Here is an 18,976-nt window from a genome sequence, read left to right as displayed (position 1 = left end):
AATCCCTACTTGATTTGGAATAACTTTCTAGAGTTATGCATCTAGTTCCTAACCTAATAATCAAAGCCTTGGTTATCATCATGGTGATGTGGTTCCCTTGCTCTTCTTAGCAGATTAGCATTGTGAGGATTGCATCCATGTTGTTCATGACTTCTTCGCCCTCGAATGATTTTGTTTGAGCCTGCTTTGTTGTCCCTCCTTGGGCTCTCTAAGGAGCTAGCCGCTCTAGTTCATCGAGCAGGTTGCCCCGCACGGCTCTAGTGTCTACTGTCAGATCTGGTGATGCTCGATCTGCCAAGGTGGTCTCTAACGGCTGGTGGGTCATTTTGAGGGCGGTTCAAAGGTTCGAAGGCGTGACTGATTGTTCTAACAATGCTTCAGAGTAGGTTAGCCAAGCTGTGTATTCGCATCAGAGTCTCATTGAGTTGTGCGATGGTCGTTGGGGCTTACAGGTCTAGGAACCCAATGGGAGATTACTATGAGGATGAATGACTTGTTGCAGGTTACCTTCCTGCTTACCATCCCTGATAGGATCTACTGTAGGGGCTCTTGATGGAGCAGGAGGCACAATGGGTTAATCCCACATCTCTGGCGGATCTGGGTGAGATGAAGTGGTGGCTCTAGTTCTAACCATGATGAAAGACCTACACAAAATAGTCTACAGTCATTCCCACAAATGGTGCCAAACAGTTGCTGCAGTAAACCAACTAGGCTTACGTGGATGAACATTCCTGCAAAGCTAGGAAGCCAAGGGCATAAGAGAGCAGTAGAGTAGACTCTAGAGAGGACTCTCCGATGCTTAAGTCAGTTCTCCAAGCAAAAATAAGAATTTGCAAAGTAATTATGTAAGAGAGTAAAAATTGATCAATCCCCGTACCTGGGTGTTGTCCTCTGTATTTATAGTGTAGAACTCCGTTGCCCAGCTAGACGTCATCACGAGGAGTCCAATATTGGTAGGCATCCTCCCCAAGAAAAATGAATCCTTACAAGAGTATGATATAGTAGAAGATTATCATGGAGAGTCCTAGAGGCAATTAAAGTCTTGATATGGTCAAACTGCTCTGCAAAGAAGAAGAAGAATTCCAACATAGTAGGGGACTTGGCTTATCTAGAGAATCAAGGGGGATACTAGACACGTGTCTTATGTCACGTGTTGCCCAGTCACGAGTGGGTAATATTTTCTTGTATAAATACCTATAATTTCCTTGCCTTAGTGGTTGTAAGTCGGGAGTTTCTCCATTTTGTATTCTAATTGTATGCCGTGTGATGTAGGGCTTCTATTGTTGTAGGGCCCCTTTCTCCCTTCTCAGGGTCAGAGTCAAGGTCCTCTTTCCCTGTATAGTTTTTCCACTTATATTGAATAAATTGATATGATAATAAAATAAATAAAAAAGCTTGGGGCAAAGTTGATATATACAATAATCCAAAATCTAAAAATATGCTTGCGTAATTTGGGGAAGTCTATTTGAAAAAAATATAAATGAGAGGCTCTGATTGAAAAATTCATCATTTGGATGGCCCAATTTGGGAAAAAAAATTGAAGGCGTGTGTTTAATGGAAATGATCAGTGATTTCTGTCTTGGTTTAAGAAAGGATACTAGAGACAGGGAATGAGAGATCGAGCAAATTACTGGGGTTGAACAAAAGATATTTTATCCTTATTGGTGGCAATCTCAACCGTGGATCACCTACATATACATACATATTGTACAAGTCAAATAATAACACTTATCTTACCCACTTCCATTTAAAGTATGCAAAGAGGCATTTATAGATGCAAAAAGAACAGCTGATCCGGTCTCGACAATCTCATAAATCCTTTGTTTTCATATAATAATTTTGGGTGATTGTTCTCTGTCTAGGACTGCAGACTGCGTTCGGACACATGGGGCAGTGATTTCAGCCATTCAAGGGGGCGGGATGGTCATTTCGCTCACCTCCATGTGTCTAGGTGCATCCTGCACCCCCGACACTGAGAACAGTTAGCCAATAATTTTATTAAGGGTAAATTACACTGTGACCCCCTAAGGTTTGTCCTAAATACAGAGCGACCCCCTATATTTTTAAATTATACAGCCGCACCCCCTCTGGTTGGACGGTGTTAAATAATACAATGTAAAATGCCAATTTTACCCTCTTCTAATATTATTAACCAAAAGCTGTTAAATAATACAATGTAAAATGACAACTTTGCCCTCTTCAAATCCTCTTTCCTCTCTAACCCTTTCTTCTTCTTCTTGATTTTCTCTTTTTTTTTTTTCTGGCTTCTTCTTCTCCTTGGTTGCCGGTCGTTGCTTTCATTGCTGCCATTCCGGCCAACCCACAGCTCCAGGCTTCTTTCAGGTACAGAGAGTGGAACGGCTTGAACCAAAGAGTGATGGGTGGCAGATGGGTTCAGAGGATGAGGAATGCAGAACTCCGAGGAAGCAAAAACCTCTTCTCTTCTCCACGCTCTCCTTTACCCACCTCTCTCTGTTCTCCTTCCTTCTCTTCTTGATGAAGACAACCACTTCCAACGCCGCTGCTTCTAATTTCTCTTCTCCGTACCATCCAACTGAGATTAGCTCTCTCAGCTGCGGCTCGTCTTCAACGATTCCAATCTACTGTCATATTCTTACCCTTTATCTTCTGATCCAGAAATGGTTGCAGGTTTTGGAGCATAGTTTAAGACTTCGATCCTAATCCACTCCGCCAATCCTCTTTGAATCACCCATGAATGCTTGGATCTTCATTTTTGGTCATTTCCCCCCCCCCCCCCTTCTTTTTAGTGAGTAAAATAGCAGAATATCACTGAAACTTATATCTTGTAACAATATCTACAAAAAAAAACTCCTAAAAAATTACAAATTTGGGAAAATATTGTTTTTTGGTGAATATTTGGGAAAATATTTGCTTCTTCTCGTTTCTAATTTATATGAATCAAGCTGATTCTATACCCATTTCGATTTGATTGGGATTGAAATAGACAGTAGCAGTCCAATTCCAGGTTTTTAAAAGAAAAAAAAATGGAACCTTTCCATTATTCTATTGGTTCCTGCACTAGAGAATGCTTTGGTGTCTTCCACTGCTCATAGAAACTGAAAGATTCATAAACCATCATCCAGAGATGGAAGGAACCAATTATGTAGGAACCCATTGGAGATCTTGGTCATGCAACTTGAAATCAGTACTCTTGAAACTTTTTGGTTATAAAGAAAGTAAGTGATGGACCAAACTTAGAGGTAGAGTCGCTGGTCTCCAAGTGAGATCAAGAGATAAGATTGGAATCGTTGAAGAGGAGCCGTAGCTGAGAGAGAGGAGCCGTAGCTGAGAGAGATAATCTCAGTTGGATGGTACGGAGAAGAGAAATTAGAAGCAGCGGCGTTGGAAGTGGTTGTCTTCATCAAGAAGAGAAGGAAGAAGAACAGAGAGAAGTGGGTAAAGGAGAGTGTGGAGAAGAGAAGAGGTTTTTGCTTCCCTGGAATTCTGCATTCCTCATCCTCCTGGAGCTGTGGGTTGGACGGAATGGCAGCGATGAAAGCAACGACAGCAACCAAGGAGAAGAAGAAGCCAGAAAAAAAAAAAAGAAAATCAAGAAGAAGAAGAAAGGGTTAGAGAGGAAAGAGGATTTGAAGAGGGCAAAGTTATCATTTTACATTGTATTATTTAACAGCTTTTGATTAATAATATTAGAAGAGGGTAAAATTGGCATTTTACATTGTATTATTTAACACCGTCCAATCAGAGGGGGTGCGGCTGTATAATTTAGAAGCACAGGGGGTCGCTCTGTATTTAGGACAAACCTCAGGGGGTCGTAGTGTAATTTTCCCTTTTATTAATTGAGGATTCCTATTTGTAGAATTGGGAAGGAAAAACATGCTTACACATTACTAATGAACATGATTTGAACAAGGGTGTTTCAGTATGAAAAAATAGGTATTTTAGTCAAACTATGCTTACTAGTGAACAAAAAAAAACTTTGAAATTTTATACGATGAAGTGTTCTAATCTATACGCTTAATCTTATAACAAACCCACCATCTTCATCTATACGCTTAATCTTATAACAAACCCACCATCTTCAGTTGTCCTTTCAGCAAATTTTAACTTAGTATTTTGTTACAAGAAGCATAAACAAATACAAAAATAGTTACTTTATTAGGTAAGAGGGCCTTCGGTTCTTACTAAAATACAAATGCTAAAAACCTCCCTCACCCCTCCCCCCCCCCCCTCCCCCTCCATCCCTAAGGAATGGGAATGGCTCAAGGGACCAAACAACCAAAGTAATAAAGGCACAAAATATAGAGCCATACAAAATACCCCATAGAATAGAGTGTAACGACAAATCAATGCAAATTGGTAAGATCATAAAGCCTGGGTTATGCTACGCAAAATGATTGTCTCCACAGTTAGGCCTGGTCCAAACCCTAATAGAACACCCCAATCAAACCCTTCTCCAGTTGTGGCTTTCCCTTCCTTCATAGACTTATTCCTCATCTCATCCAAAATGAACATCACAGTGGGGCTTGACATATTACCATATTCGCTCAGCACTTTTCTTGATGCCTTGAGTTTCTCCTCCTTCAAACCAAGAGTCCCTTCAATCAGGTCCAAAATCGCCGGCCCACCAGGGTGAGACACCCAAAAAATGGAGTTCCAATCGCTAATACCAATCTTGATGAATGCTTCTTCCAAGCATTTTCCGATGTTTCCAGAAATAGTTTTGGCTACATCCTTGGATAAGCTGATTGAAAGACCCGTTTGACGCAAGTGGCCTTCAACCATATCATCTGAGTTTGGGAGAATTCGAGAACCTGCTGAGAAGAGTTGGAAAAGTGGGCGTTCAACTGATGTGTCAGGGTCAGCACCAACAATTAAAGCTGCAGCGCCATCTGCGAAGATTGCCTGCCCAAGTAAGGTGTGGAAGTCGGTCTCGGTAGGTCCCTTGAAGCCACTAACAGAGTTTAACTCCGAGCAAACAACAAGGACACGAGCACCTTTATTGTTCTCAGCGAGGTCTTTGGCAACACGGAGGACACTGCCACCACCGTAGCAGCCTAGATGATACATCATCACACGTTTGACGGTCGGTGACAGGCCAAGGAGCTTGATGAGTTGGAAGTCGGCACCAGGAGCATCAACACCAGAAATGGTAGTGAATACAATGTGGGTGATCTTTGATTTGGGCTGTCCCCACTCATTGATGGCTTTTAAAGCTGCTTCTTTAGCCAACTTGGGAACCTCAACAACCATAATATCTTGGCGTGCATCAAGTGTTGGAGCCATGGGGTTGTAGAAGTCGGGGTTCTCCTCGATCATTTCCTCAGTCATGTAGAGATGACGTTTAATAATTGTAGATCTGTCACAAATTCGCTTGAACTTCTCCTTCAATCCAGTCATATGCTCACTCTTTGTGGATCTGAAATAGAAATCTGGGAAATCAGGCTGATACACACAGTTTGATGGATTTGCTGTGCCGATGGCCAGCACTGTGGCTGGACCCTGAGTGCACTGCGCTTCATAGATTTCTCCAACTGATTCCATTGCTCTTGTTGATCTTCTCTAGTGTGGATCGGTCTAAAGGGTGTGAAAAAATCCGGAATGAATTAAGATGGAAGAGAAGGCTATAGTAAGGGATGAAATTTTGATGAAATAGCAAAGGCAGAGAGCATGGGGTTTTATAGAAGCCCAATGTGTGTTTTTTTAAGATGAAATCAATAATACAACTAATAAAATGGCATCTGAGACAACCAACCGTGAGAGAAAGTTGTTTGATAATCACTTCTACAGGCGCCTTGTTTGACTAATTATGGTCATTATGATCATTTTTTTTTTCTTACAATAAATTATCCAAAATCTGAGTGGCTTATGATTTAGGGGTGTTTGATTCGGTCACTCAGTCAATAACGGTAGGCAGCATGGTCTTTCTTCTAAATTTTCGGCCTTTAAATTTCAAACAGTGTGGCCCTGGATTTCGCCAAATATATGTAAATACCGAATTCAAATGACTTGGACCAAATTGAGTATTCCAAAATAGAAAAGTACTTGGGCCCAGTTGATATGCATTTTTAACCTTAGCTACCAATATATGTTCTCCATAGAATCTGTAAATACAACATTTTATTAGAGTTACAAAATTGTGTTAACTTAGATTACTTAACAATTCGTGCATTGAGAAAAGGTCTTTCGATACTTGGATTGTGAATGCAATGGTCAATTAAGAACCCTTACAAATTAAATATTATGTAGGAGAAAATCAACCCTACTAGCTGCTATCTGATGAAAATCCAGCCTCAAAAAATTAAGGCCCATCATTGGATTCAAGCTTTTCAAGAGGAACAATGGTCTTGACGAGTGAATGAATCAAAACCTTATCTTTAGCCTTCTTTCCGAGCTCTTTTTATAGAAGAAAACCAGAGCATTCAGCAGTGCAGGACCTCTCAAGAACTCAATGAAGATCTATCGCAGAGGGCCTTGGAGTGTATCAGCTGCCTCCTTGAATTCTTTGTTCCAAACGAAATGGGTCTGGTTGTAATCGGTCTTGAACTCTTGGAGAAGAGCTTCGAATTCAGACTGGTTGAGGTTCTTGTTGATCCCAGTGTCGAGGTCTTGAATGACCTTGAGGCTTGAGTGCAGAGTGCCACTGAGGGGCTGAGGCATTGAGACTTGAGAGTCAAGAGTGACAGAATAAGGGTATAGTCGATTAGGGTTTAGGCCATTTAGGTTAAGAATTAAGATTTATATTACCAAAATAACCTTATAAAAGTACTAATAATAAAATTAAAACAAGTAAAATTGTAAATGGAAAGTTAAACAGATCGGATATCCTATCGGAAATGAGAACTATCTGAATCCGTATCCAATTAGTTAACGGACAGGATACGGATAGTTTCCAAACGGATACGGATAGTAATTTTTTGAATACGGATAGCCCTAAACGGATTCGAACATGGATTGGATTCAGATTTTCGGCTATCCATTTAGAACCCTAGTTTAAAGTTCCTATTACAGTTGTTACTCTGTCCGAAGTACATAGCTGTTACTATGTCCAACAAGTGAGAGGCAATCAAGTCAATCGTCCATCTCCACCTTAGCCGTGGGATATCTCATATTTTACATCTTTTGCATTTTCTTTACTTTGATTAATTTTGCTAGTGGGTATACATATTTACCTCTCTCTTTGTTTTTGGCACAATGTAAACCATTAAAGTAATTTGATTTTAGTGTAAATAGTAAATTCTATTTGTCAAAATATCATGTTTAATTCATTTTCATATATTTGATGCATCATATAGCTTTACATGTTGGAATAGAATACATGGTCATGGGAGAATATTCGAAATCAAACATCAAGTAGAAAGATTGGATTAACTGGACGAGATGGGGTGTAAATACTTTTTCACGCTCGTAACCTAAGTACGTACCTAGACTCTCTGACCCGACCATATAAAATCAGGTTTTCACTCACTCTGGATGGGGCTATCACCATTGCGTCCTAAACCCAAATCTTAGGTGGCGATTATTTTTTTTTCAATATGTAGTATGATCCCAACCCCCATTCTAATAATGAATCTCAATAGAAGAAAAGTGAAATAAGATTGCCTTGTCGCCAAAAAGGCCCACTTTGAGAATCCCTCGGACCACTGAGAGTCCAAACTCAAGGCTGATGTGACCACCCACGCATCTCGAGGTGGTCGTGGCACCCACAATAATCCATCATTCCCGTCAAAATCTTAATTTTCTTATTTTTATGGAGCAGATATGATGATCTAAGCTCACATGTATACTGGCCTAGACAAATTTTTTATTATTTAATATTTTTCTCCCAAAATTAGGAATAAAAGGTCTTGTAGCTCAATCTTTGGAATCACCCAAGAAATAGCACGTTTCCTTAGAACCCTAACTACGCCGTATTTTTATCGTTTCTATTTATCTGTCCCTCTATTTTCTCTATTTCATCTCATAGGGGACAGAAATGACCACTCTAACTCCTTCCCAAACACACTATTCGGGTGGGGTCCACTCCCCCCCTATTAGATGAAATGGAGGAAATAGAGAGGCAGATACATGGAGACGATAATTTTCCCAACTCTACGCCCCATAGGGGTATAAATTAATAGCTGAAATCCGCTTCCGTATCCATTTAGCATCATCCGAATCCGTCCGAAAGCTAAACAGATGCGGATACGGATAGACTATAGCTATCCAAAAAACTATATTTACATGTAAACGGATAAAATATCTGATTCGAATCCGGGTCCATATCCGTTTAGCACTATCCGAATCCATCCAAAAGCTAATCAGATGCGGATGCGGATATAACACTATCCGAGCCGAATCCGATCCGTTTACATCCCTAATGCCCCATCCCACATCCCCCAACGGCCCAACCCACAAAAAAAAAAAAAAAAAAAAAAACTAAACTCTGCATTATTGCATGTTAATGGAGTAGAGCAATCAATTTGCTAAAAACCCATATAAGTGAGTGTGAGGCAGACTCTGATTCAAACAAAGGTGAATAATTGGTCCACAATAACTCCTTTGGCTCAAAATACCCGTATCAAATCAGACATATAGAAATATGAAACACCGTTCTCTCGCGGTTGTCTCACAATTCATTCTCTTTTTTATTTTCTCTACTACGAGTCTCACATGAGCAATAAAGAAACCACACGTTTCCTTCGAACCCCAACACTATAACAGGAACCCATATAAGTCAGTGTGACGGAGTCTCATTCAAACAAAGATGAGAATAATTAATTGGTCTACAATCACTTGCGTTACTCAATTCAATGGATCCTTTTTGACTTATTTTCCTTCCAAAACAAAAAGTTTCAAAAAAGGCAACTTCTTTCCAAGTCTTAAGTGATTATAATAAAATTCAAAAACATGGTTGTGCGGACGGATCAACCAATGGATCCATTCAGTCTTCCGACTTCTATAAAACCTCATGCATCTGTCTTACTATTTCATCCAACAATCATCGTTTGCTAGTTTCAATACTTAGCCTTTCCTTCCATCTTAATTCATTCCCCTATTTCAGAATATTTTCGCACCCTTTAGATCGATTAATTGATCTACATAAGCAATGGGATCAGTTGGAGAAATCTATGAGGCGCAGTGCGTCATGTGGTCCAGCCACGTGCTGGCCATCGGCACAAAAATCCATCCAACTCGTGTCTATCAGCCTGATTTCCCGATTTCTACTTCAGATCCACAAAGAGTGAGCATATGACTGGATTGAAGGAGAAGTTCAAGCGAATCTGTGACAGATCTACAATTATAAAACGACATCTCTATATGACTGAGGAAATGATCGACGAGAACCCCGACTTCTACAACCCCATGGCTCCAACACTTGATGCTCGCCAAGATATTATGGTTGTTGAGGTTCCCAAGTTGGCTAAAGAAGCAGCTTTAAAAGCCATCAATGAGTGGGGGCAGCCCAAATCTGAGATCACCCACATTGTATTCACTACCATTTCTGGTGTTGATGCTCCTGGTGCCGACTTCCAACTCATCAAGCTCCTTGGCCTTTCACCAACCGTCAAACGTGTGATGATGTATCATCTAGGTTGCTACGGCGGTGGCAGTGTCCTCCGTGTTGCCAAAGACCTCGCTGAGAACAATAAAGGTGCTCGTGTCCTCGTTGTTTGCTCCGAGTTAAACTCAGTTAGTGGCTTCAAGGGACCTACCGAGACCGACTTCCACACCCTACTTGGGCAGGCAATCTTCGCAGATGGTGCTGCAGCTTTAATAGTTGGTGCAGACCCTGACACATCAGTTGAGCGTCCATTGTTCCAATTAGTCTCAGCAGGTACTCGAATTCTCCCAGACTCAGATGATATGGTTGAAGGACACTTGCGTCAAACGGGTCTTTCAATCAGCTTATCCAAAGATGTAGCCAAAACTATTTCTGGGAACATTGGAAAATGTTTGGAGGAAGCATTCAACAAGATCGGTATTAGTGATTGGAACTCCATTTTTTGGGTGTCTCACCCTGGTGGGCCGGCAATTTTGGACCTGATCGAAGGGACTCTTAGTTTAAAGGAGGAGAAACTGAAGGCATCAAGAAAAGTGTTGAGCGAATATGGTAATATGTCAAGCCCCACTGTGATGTTCATTTTGGATGAGATGAGGAACAAGTCTATAAAGGAAGGAAAAGCCACAACCGGAGAAGGGTTTGATTGGGGTGTGCTATTAGGGTTTGGACCGGGTCTAACTGTGGAGACAATTGTCTTGCGTAGCATCAGTACAATTTAATCCGGGCTTGTTGATCTTATCAATTTGCATTGAATATTTGTAGGCACACTTTCCTCTATGGGGTTTTCTATATAGCTTTATAGTATGTGCCTTCCTTGCTTTGATTGTTTGGTTCTCTTTGAGATTTTTTCATGGGATGGATCCATTTATGTATTAATTGATGATTTATTTTTTGCCATTTACTGTTCAGTTAAGACCGAAGGTACTCTTTTCTAAGTTTATTTATTTTTACTTGTTTAAGCTTCTTTTAATAAAATACTACCTTGATTAAATTTACTGAAAAGACAATTGCGGATCTTGGGACTACACATTGGCCAAGGCTGAATGTTATTAAGGATGGCTCGCATCCAAAAGATCATTGCTCATTAGATTAGTTTTTTGATGCCCATGTCAAGAGAAACACCCAAATTCCTTCTTATGGGTGGTGAGTACAAATTTTTTTTTTTTATCGGTAAATCAAATTTATAGAAAAAGAAGGAATATACAAAGAAAGGGGCTCAAATCAGCCTATGAGGCTACAAAGAAAGGCCCAAAAGCGAACAAAACCACAAACAACCCAGCTACTCAAAAGAAGAGCATTCACCCCCCATTTATCAATAAGGTAATAGTTCTGATAGGATCTTTTCCCCCTGAGGGTGATGGAATGAAAGAAATATCGTCAATAATAACAGATTTGGTCTGTGTTTTGTTCCAGAACATCCTGAAATTTCTCTCAATCCACAAGTGAGCAATGGTAGCACAAAATGCCACTTTACCAATGCTTCCCACCTGATCACCGTCAAACTCCTTAGCAACCCACTTAGCTTCAACTATCACATCCAAAGTTGGGGATCTAGAAGAGTAAAGCCTACAGATTTCTCTCTAGATCTGACCAAAGAAACTGCACTCAAAGAATAAGTGGTTTCTACATTCCGAGCCTGACCAGCATAAGCATCAAAATGATGCAAGATGAAAATTCCTCTTCTGAATCTAGTCTAATGTAGATAGTGAATCAATTAAGCATCTAGCTCCAAGAAGTGAAAGACTGTTCAAGGATACTCAAATGAAACCACACAACAGATGCCCAAATGAGCTTCGGACTCGGCCTCCTGAGAGGATCACAAGCCGATTTAGAAGAAAAGAGACTTGAAGGATTTGCATTCCAAACAACAATATCATCTTCGGAAGCATTAAGCTTTGTAATACTTCCGAGCGGGCTCCATGTTATCTCAAGGGCAATTGATCTCAATGGGCCTAGGTCTCATTCCCCATCAGCTAAAATCGACAGCAAAGGAGCAAGTCTATTTGAACCTACATCATACCAAATTCTATCCCCAAATATTTTGCTGAGAACCCCCTCTTGATGCCATGGATCAAGCCACAATCTAGTACCTTCACCATTACCAATTTTGTGCCGGTTCAAATGCTCAAGTTTGTCTCTATACTTCAATATTTTCTCCACACCCAAGAACAGTCCTTTGGAACTCTCACTATCCATAAAGAATCAACTTTTAAATATCTTCTACGCACCCATTTGACCCATAGGCTTTCTTTGTTGGAAACAATCCTCCAGATCAATTTAACAAACCCTACACCATTCATGTCCTTGAGTTTTTTAATCCTCAATCCACCCTCCATAGTGAGTACAAACTTCAGTTGATATTTAACCTCATTTGGAGTTTGTACATCATGCAGAGGTGTTTTTAACCTTGATATTCTCTTTTTTGTGGCTGTCATAGTGATTTTTTTTTATAGGTAATATCAGTTTATTAAAAAAAATGAATATAATTACAACCAAAAGAAGAGACCTTATAGCTTCTGTAGGCTAATCCCTACATGGCCAAAGGCTTCAACAAAATCAAACCTCCTACTAGAGGAACCAAGACTACAAGACTAATAAGAAGCCAATGGCTGGAACAATCAGATTGGTAACCTAACAATTGGAGAAAAAAGGTAGACAACCAATGATTCTCCTAGTCGGAGTGCGGGCGCACATTTGCACCTTTCTATGGAGATTTACTTACAATATTTGAAGTAGAAATGACCTCTCCATTTCCGTGGAAGAAGCTCATATGCTTGGAAGATGAGAGAACCAAGAAAACAATGGTATGTTCTGTAACGTCAATGAGTTTGGTTTTCAAGGATAACCATCTTCAAGGTCTCAATTGATAAGAATTTGCCATCTAGATTAAGGTCTAGAACCCTTACTAAAAAATCAAACCATAATGACTCCATCCAAACTGATCAAATCCAAATGTTGGGGTTCATGTTAGGTTGCGGTCCAAGAAAGGTGTTAGTCACCTCGGTCCACCAGATAAAAACCGGGCTTCTACCCAAGGTCAATGTGCTATGAATGCTTCAGCGTGACATGCAGTTCCTTCCTCTTGAGTAGGCACAACTTCGACAGGTCAGCATCTACCATGTTGACTGGCGGAAAAGGGTTCTCATCCACTAGCATGACGCCCTTCCCCTTGTCCGGGAACTTCAAGCACCCGTCATTAATAGCTTTCTACAATGCCATTCGAAGAACAATACAACCATTAGTGTTGTGAGTGAATGAATTGTTCCACTTACAATACCTTTTACCCTTAATCTCCTTGGTCGAAGGTATATGATGCCCCTCAGATAGCTTAATTTGTTTGTCTTTAAAGAGGTGGTCGAAGATTGACTTGGCCTTGGATATGTCATAAGAATATCTGGTCCTACTATCCAAATTCCTAGCCGAAGTCAGCTTTGGCGACGGACTGGGCCCTACGCCTTCACCCAACGAAAACAAAGTCTTGCACACGTAAGGCTTCCCTGAAACAATTTTGGTGATGCTAACCTCACATTCCTCATCGGCCTCAAAATCTGAAAAGTTGACAGAACTGGGGTTAGCAGCCCCCATAATCACCAAAGTCGACTGTTTATAATAGGTCCCCAAGGTTGAGGCTCTTCGGTCTGCCTCCTCCCTGAGGAGCAACTCATAGCTGGTTACTTGGGCTACGAGTTGATCGAGGTCTGGGAATTCCTGTCTAGCAAAGTGCTTCCACAGCTCGAAGAAAAGCCCGCCTAGAGCCATCTTAATTAGTGTATTTTGGCTCTTGTAAAATAATCGGGCACTTATATTGCGCCAGCTTGAATCTATTGACAAACTTAGCAACTGACTCATGGGGCAATTGGCACATGCGTGCCAAATCCACTATTGAGACTAGAGGCTCAGTCCAATAAAGCTGAGCGTGGAACTGATCCTCCATCTCACGCCAAGTTTGGATCGAATCAGCCAGTAAGTTGATGTACCAGGTGAATGCCGAGCCGGTCAGTGAGTTTGGGAACAACCTAAGTTTCATGACTTCGTTAGCCCCGAAGTTTCCACACTGGACAACGAACCTTGCTATGTGTTCGACATTGGACATGTTGTCCTCTCCAGAGAACTTGGCGAACTCTGGAATTTTTTGATTATACCCAAAATCCAACTGTTCATAATGCTCGCGGTAAGGCTTCATATATACCGACCGGGTAATGGGCCGAACAAGGGGTTGATTTACTCTTAGATCAACCGGGTCAAATCTACCTAGTTTACAAGTACCTAATTGGCTTGATCCACAACCAATGGCTACCTCTGTCAGATCTCTGCTTGCCCCTTGTTTGGGGGTGGTGGAAAGTGACCGACATACGGCCATTCTGGTTCTGGCAAGTTCACCCTAGGCAATGCCAACCTTTGATAGAAACTTGTACTTGCATGCCCAGTGCGCTCTCCTCCAACAACCTGGGGTCTTGGTGTCAAACCTATCGTGGTGACTGGCACAGTCGAATTCCCGACCTGCACTGCCAGTGCAGGAACCCCGCTCTGAGGAGGTGTGGTCCTAGTCGTCGCTCCATTTGGACGTTCTGGCTGACTGGATGAACTAGCACAACCGGCCTGACTAAAAGCGCCGAGATAGACCGCTTGAGCGAATGGCAGATCGATTCCGGCCCCTACCGCACTACCCACTTGTACAACTGGGGTTTGGCCTATACGAAGTTGGTTGGCCTATAGTGTCCGCTGTTAGGCCATAAACATCGTAACCAACTCTTCAAACTAGGCCGAGGTACCATTATAGGCTTGGGCCATGGAAGCTACGATTGCTTTCATGTCCTCCACTCCCGTTTGCAGGTACCCTTGCGTTTCAGTGGTCGTGCGGGCCTGCCCCTATAGCAGCATGGTCACGAAAGGAGGAGCAGCAGTATCTAACTGTCGCTTACCCTGCGTGACCAGTTGGTTTGCATTTCCACCATCAGACTCATCAGTTTTGTTATCTTTATTGCATTGACTTGCTTTGGTATCCACCATTACTATCGAGTGTCCCACCGGGCATGCCTAAAAGTGTTGTGCCAAAAATCCTTCAGCCAGTGAGGTATGGCAGGAATGAGAATAGGACACCCTATTACGTTGTGGCGGTTTAGAGTTCTACTCATGCCCCGATATTCCGAGCACTTCTCAAAGATAATAGACCGAAGAGACCTGAAGATGGATTGTAATTGCACTCCAAATTACTCGTAGTGAACGATCTACAGTGCAAATCATAAGGGTGCATAAAGCAAAATACAAGAAACCTTAGGTTTACACCATCATGGAAAAGGAAAAGAAAACAGTAAAAGAAAGTTAAGATAAGTAAAATGCAGGTTTTGGTATGTGATTGATTGATCCCTCCTTCTTGCTTCTCCTATTTATTTTATACAGTAAGGATAACCATAAGCAACAGTCTCCTTAATCATCGGCCACCACCTCGCCATGTTCAGGCTAACACACCTTCCCAGCCCTAACTGTAGAAAAACTGTCTTTAACGCCAACCATCTGCTTCTTGGCCGATGAACCCAACTTTGACCGGAAGGTGCCATGGTGCTTCGGTATATCCACCTGGTCGAGTCACCTCGTGGCCGAGTGCCTTCGTTTGGCCGTGAGGGCTCTGGGTGTAAACAGATAGTAAGCTTAGCGTAAGTCCATCACCATAGCTTGTCTGAGGAGGTAATTTTCCCTAAATCTTTTATCTGGGCCCCATTAAAAATGACTTGCTTAATTAAAAATGAAATGTGATATTATAAAAGAAACTTCTTGCTTCTTTTTTCGCTTTATATTCACTCTACAATGCATATGTGAATTGTACAATAAAACTAAGTAAGAAGTTTCTGAACCGGGTGTGATATGGGAATGAGAAATATACTATTTCAAGCCCTCCATTAATTCTTTAACCCATCCCCTGAGTGAAGGTGAATTCAATCCCAATACTTGGCAACAACCAGGCAAGACCCTTACCATCTAGATGAGTCAATACCTTCAATTGCCCTAATATTCAACATAGAAAAGCAATAATGTATTATTATGTATACACTAACTTTACAATGCATTAATGGTTATATGGTGTTTAAATTTTGACCTTATTTTATTAGGTTTATTGCTTAACATTGGTTTGTGCTATTCTTATGCTTTGAGTCATTTATGGTAGGAATGGAATGATGGAGAAGCTCCAATTTCCCCCCATTACTAGTCTCAAAGTCATTGTTTTGGCTATGAATGGTTAGACTTTTTATCTCCCAACCTATTAGAAGGACCAACAAGGAGAATCGATGAAATTAACCTATCTAAAAAAATTTTGCATTAAGGGTAAATATTGAAATCATCATGAAGATAAAACATGTACTACTAGTGAGTGCCGTAATAAAGAACATACATAGAAAGCTCACCACCTTGATAAGATGCATGTAAGGTGTTGTTAAGTGGTATTAGAAGGCATGCATTTATTATGATTAAAGGACACACAAAGTCACTACACCTTATTAGCATGATATTTGTTTATAACAACTCATTATCCCAGAAGTATTCAATATACTCCATACATCATTTTTTTGCTTATATCTCTCAACCCAGATGTATGTTGTTAAAAGACGAGAAGGAATTACGATGAAAAAAATTCGAACTGACAAGATTAAGGCATTAGTGGAAACTAATTTACTGAAAATTTTTGTTTGGTATGTGAATATCTATCATAGACCTTAAGATTACTATTTCATAAATCATAAAATCATCTTTTACTTTCACCTTTCAGTTTGGTACTTACAAGATATATATTACATTTTTATTGTCGAAAAAATAAATTAATTAGTCAATAAGAGAATTTAATTTTTGTGCAAAGATTTCCCATAATGCTAGAGTGGAAAACCCCACCAATGAGAAGGCGGGACATAAATACATTTAGCATGGGGCTCATATTGTAGGAGGAGAGAGGGTGTTAATGTGGGCCCTATTGCTCATTATTTGAGAGGGCATGGGAAGGAATCCCCAGTCCAGAGTCATGGGGAATTTTTTCCCTTCATTTTTTTTATAACTTTTGAAGCCTGAAAACGGAGAAGGATCTAACAAAATAACCATAGAAACATGGAAGTGAATCTGTTTATTACTATTTATATTTATATTTATATCTTAATTATAATAAATAATTTACTCTAATTTCTGGATAAAAAATAAAAGTCCTTTCTTGCAATAGCTATTAAATTGTACACTAAAATATAAGTTTGGAATTGACTATTTTTAGAATAAATTTTCAACTACATCGTTGAAGAACTCCTTGAGCTCAAAACGTATTTTCTTCAACGGTAGCAAAGTAACCGTCGTCTAATATGTTATTTGGTGATGGTATTTAAAGTTTTTTAAATAGTATATTTTTCATAAATAAATTTTTACGACAGAAAGTCGTAGAAGACATAATACGTACATTAAACCAGTTTTTCAATAACAAAAACTTTCATAGTAACCATCGTCGAATGCTAAACAAAGACAACGGTAAAATAACGATCATCGCCGAAAGTATGACCTAAGGCAATGACGACTTAGTAACTGTCGCCGAAAATATATAACCCAACTGTAGTGCTTTTTCTGTTTCCCATTTTCGACTACAGAATATTAGGCGATGAAACAACGACAGAATTATTTGTCGTCGCCTTTATTTTATGGCGATGAAAACTTATTTCGGCGATGGTTTTTCCCCGTATCCTAAAATAGCTTTTCTTTTAGTATTCCAGTCGGCAACCTAATTATTTTTAGGGGAAATGTTCTTTGTGGAAGAGCGCATGGACCACACGTGAGACAGCCAATGGAATACACACGCTGGCATATCGGGGGCGGAGTTTCCTCCTTTCATGGAGTCACAGTGGTCATTTGCCCCTATTATGTCTGGGCATGGCCTACGTGCCCCCCACAGAGAATATTTTCCCTTATTATTGTTATAAAACAAAATAGAACAGTTTTTTTGGGTAATTATATGTAAGTATGTAACAATGGAAGGTGATGTTTGCGAAAATCACAAGACAAATCTGAATTATTCATTTTTATGTTTTTTTTAATCTAAATATTTCCCACTCATTGTTAAGAGAATGCATAGTGATATCTAGAGTATCGATACTAGGGTTGCAACTAGATCGAGTTGGGCCAGACTTTTTAAAACCCCAGCCCAACTCTGAATCCCCTTAGTTGGGCCCAGGCCCGGCCTGACCCAAGCCTGAAAAATCTAACCATGTAGGGGTATAGGATAATGGAAATTATGGAATGGAAGCTCACAAAGTATTAACAAACTTAAATTAAAAAGAAACGTAGAACGGTTGGGACTTGAGCAACCACAATCTTCTTCTCTGTCTCAAGGAAAACGAATTTACAGAAAACCACAAGACAAATCAGACAATTCACAGTTTCATCCACAACAACAGCAATAGAGAACCGGATAAGCAACGAATCTAGGGGAAAAGAGGCATGGAAATCCAGCTAGTATGAAAGGGAGCATCAGAAGAGGACTTCAAAAAAAAAAAAGATTCGAACTTGGATGAAGTCAGGAAAGAGGCATGACAAATCAAAATCAGAAAAACAGAACTGAAAATAAGGAAATGATAATTTGTTGAACTCAGAATTCCGAGAGAGAGAGACCGACCTGATCGCTGATTTTGATTCCCCTTAGTTGGGCTGACCCTGATCAAGGAGTGGGGAAAGGGAGAGATGCATGGATTGGATTGAATTGGGTTGTGTCGGGGAGAAAATTATCAATTATGCATAAAATAACAATATAATAAAATATAATATCACTTATTATCTTCATATATAATATTTTTTTTATAGAAAGTTCATATATAATATATTATATAACAAAATATGAGTCACATTTAAAGTTTATAATACATATATAGTATATCAATATATATTTTATAGTAACTTAAAATAGGGTCGGTCTGGGTCAGGCCAAGGTCCGGGCTCAACTCGAGGCCTGAACCCTAGTCCGATCCGATCCTAACCCAAGGCAAGAAATTTCCAACCTGACCCACCGTCAGGGTTAGATATCTTAGCCTAGGCCCTTGTCAGGCCTAGGGAGGGATGCCTTGTAACATTTGAAAAATAGCATGCCCTTTGACAATAATAATATTCCACTTTTTTTTGCTTATTTTCCCATTTTTTCTAGGTGGTACAGTTACGACTTATAATTGACTATTAAACAATTTATGTTTGGGAAAATTTCTTAGATCTACTAGATTAAAAAAAGAATTACAAAATAAGTATATTTTAAATTAGTTTTACACCCATAAAGTTATATTTTAAAAAGATTGACCCAATCCCCAAACCAGTTAGTTTCCATCTCGTTCAAACTTCAAACTTCCTAATATACCCTTTGACTCAATTTTTTTCCTAAAAAAAGGCTAAAGATAATGCCTTAATAGTGCAACCGTTTGCATTCAAAAAAAAAAAAAACCACCATTT

At 40.0% G+C, this 18,976-nt stretch overlaps 2 protein-coding genes across 2 annotated transcripts; one reads left to right on the top strand and one right to left on the bottom strand.

Moving 5' to 3' along the window:
- Window positions 1–236: 236 nt before the first annotated feature.
- On the top strand, window positions 237–10,302 carry LOC122672723 (chalcone synthase 2-like). Its single transcript, XM_043870197.1, has 2 exons — window positions 237–241; window positions 9,304–10,302. The coding sequence occupies exon 2, from the start codon at window positions 9,325–9,327 to the stop codon at window positions 10,240–10,242; it is 918 nt and encodes a 305-aa protein (XP_043726132.1). The 5' UTR covers window positions 237–241; window positions 9,304–9,324; the 3' UTR covers window positions 10,243–10,302.
- Window positions 4,330–5,568, bottom strand: LOC122672721 (chalcone synthase 2-like). Its single transcript, XM_043870195.1, has one exon. The coding sequence runs from the start codon at window positions 5,521–5,523 to the stop codon at window positions 4,345–4,347; it is 1,179 nt and encodes a 392-aa protein (XP_043726130.1). The 5' UTR covers window positions 5,524–5,568; the 3' UTR covers window positions 4,330–4,344.
- Window positions 10,303–18,976: the final 8,674 nt, after the last annotated feature.

Source organism: Telopea speciosissima, chromosome 8 (genome assembly GCF_018873765.1).
Source record: "Telopea speciosissima isolate NSW1024214 ecotype Mountain lineage chromosome 8, Tspe_v1, whole genome shotgun sequence".
Lineage (NCBI taxonomy): Eukaryota > Viridiplantae > Streptophyta > Magnoliopsida > Proteales > Proteaceae > Telopea > Telopea speciosissima.
This window is presented reverse-complemented; position numbering and strand designations above follow the sequence as displayed.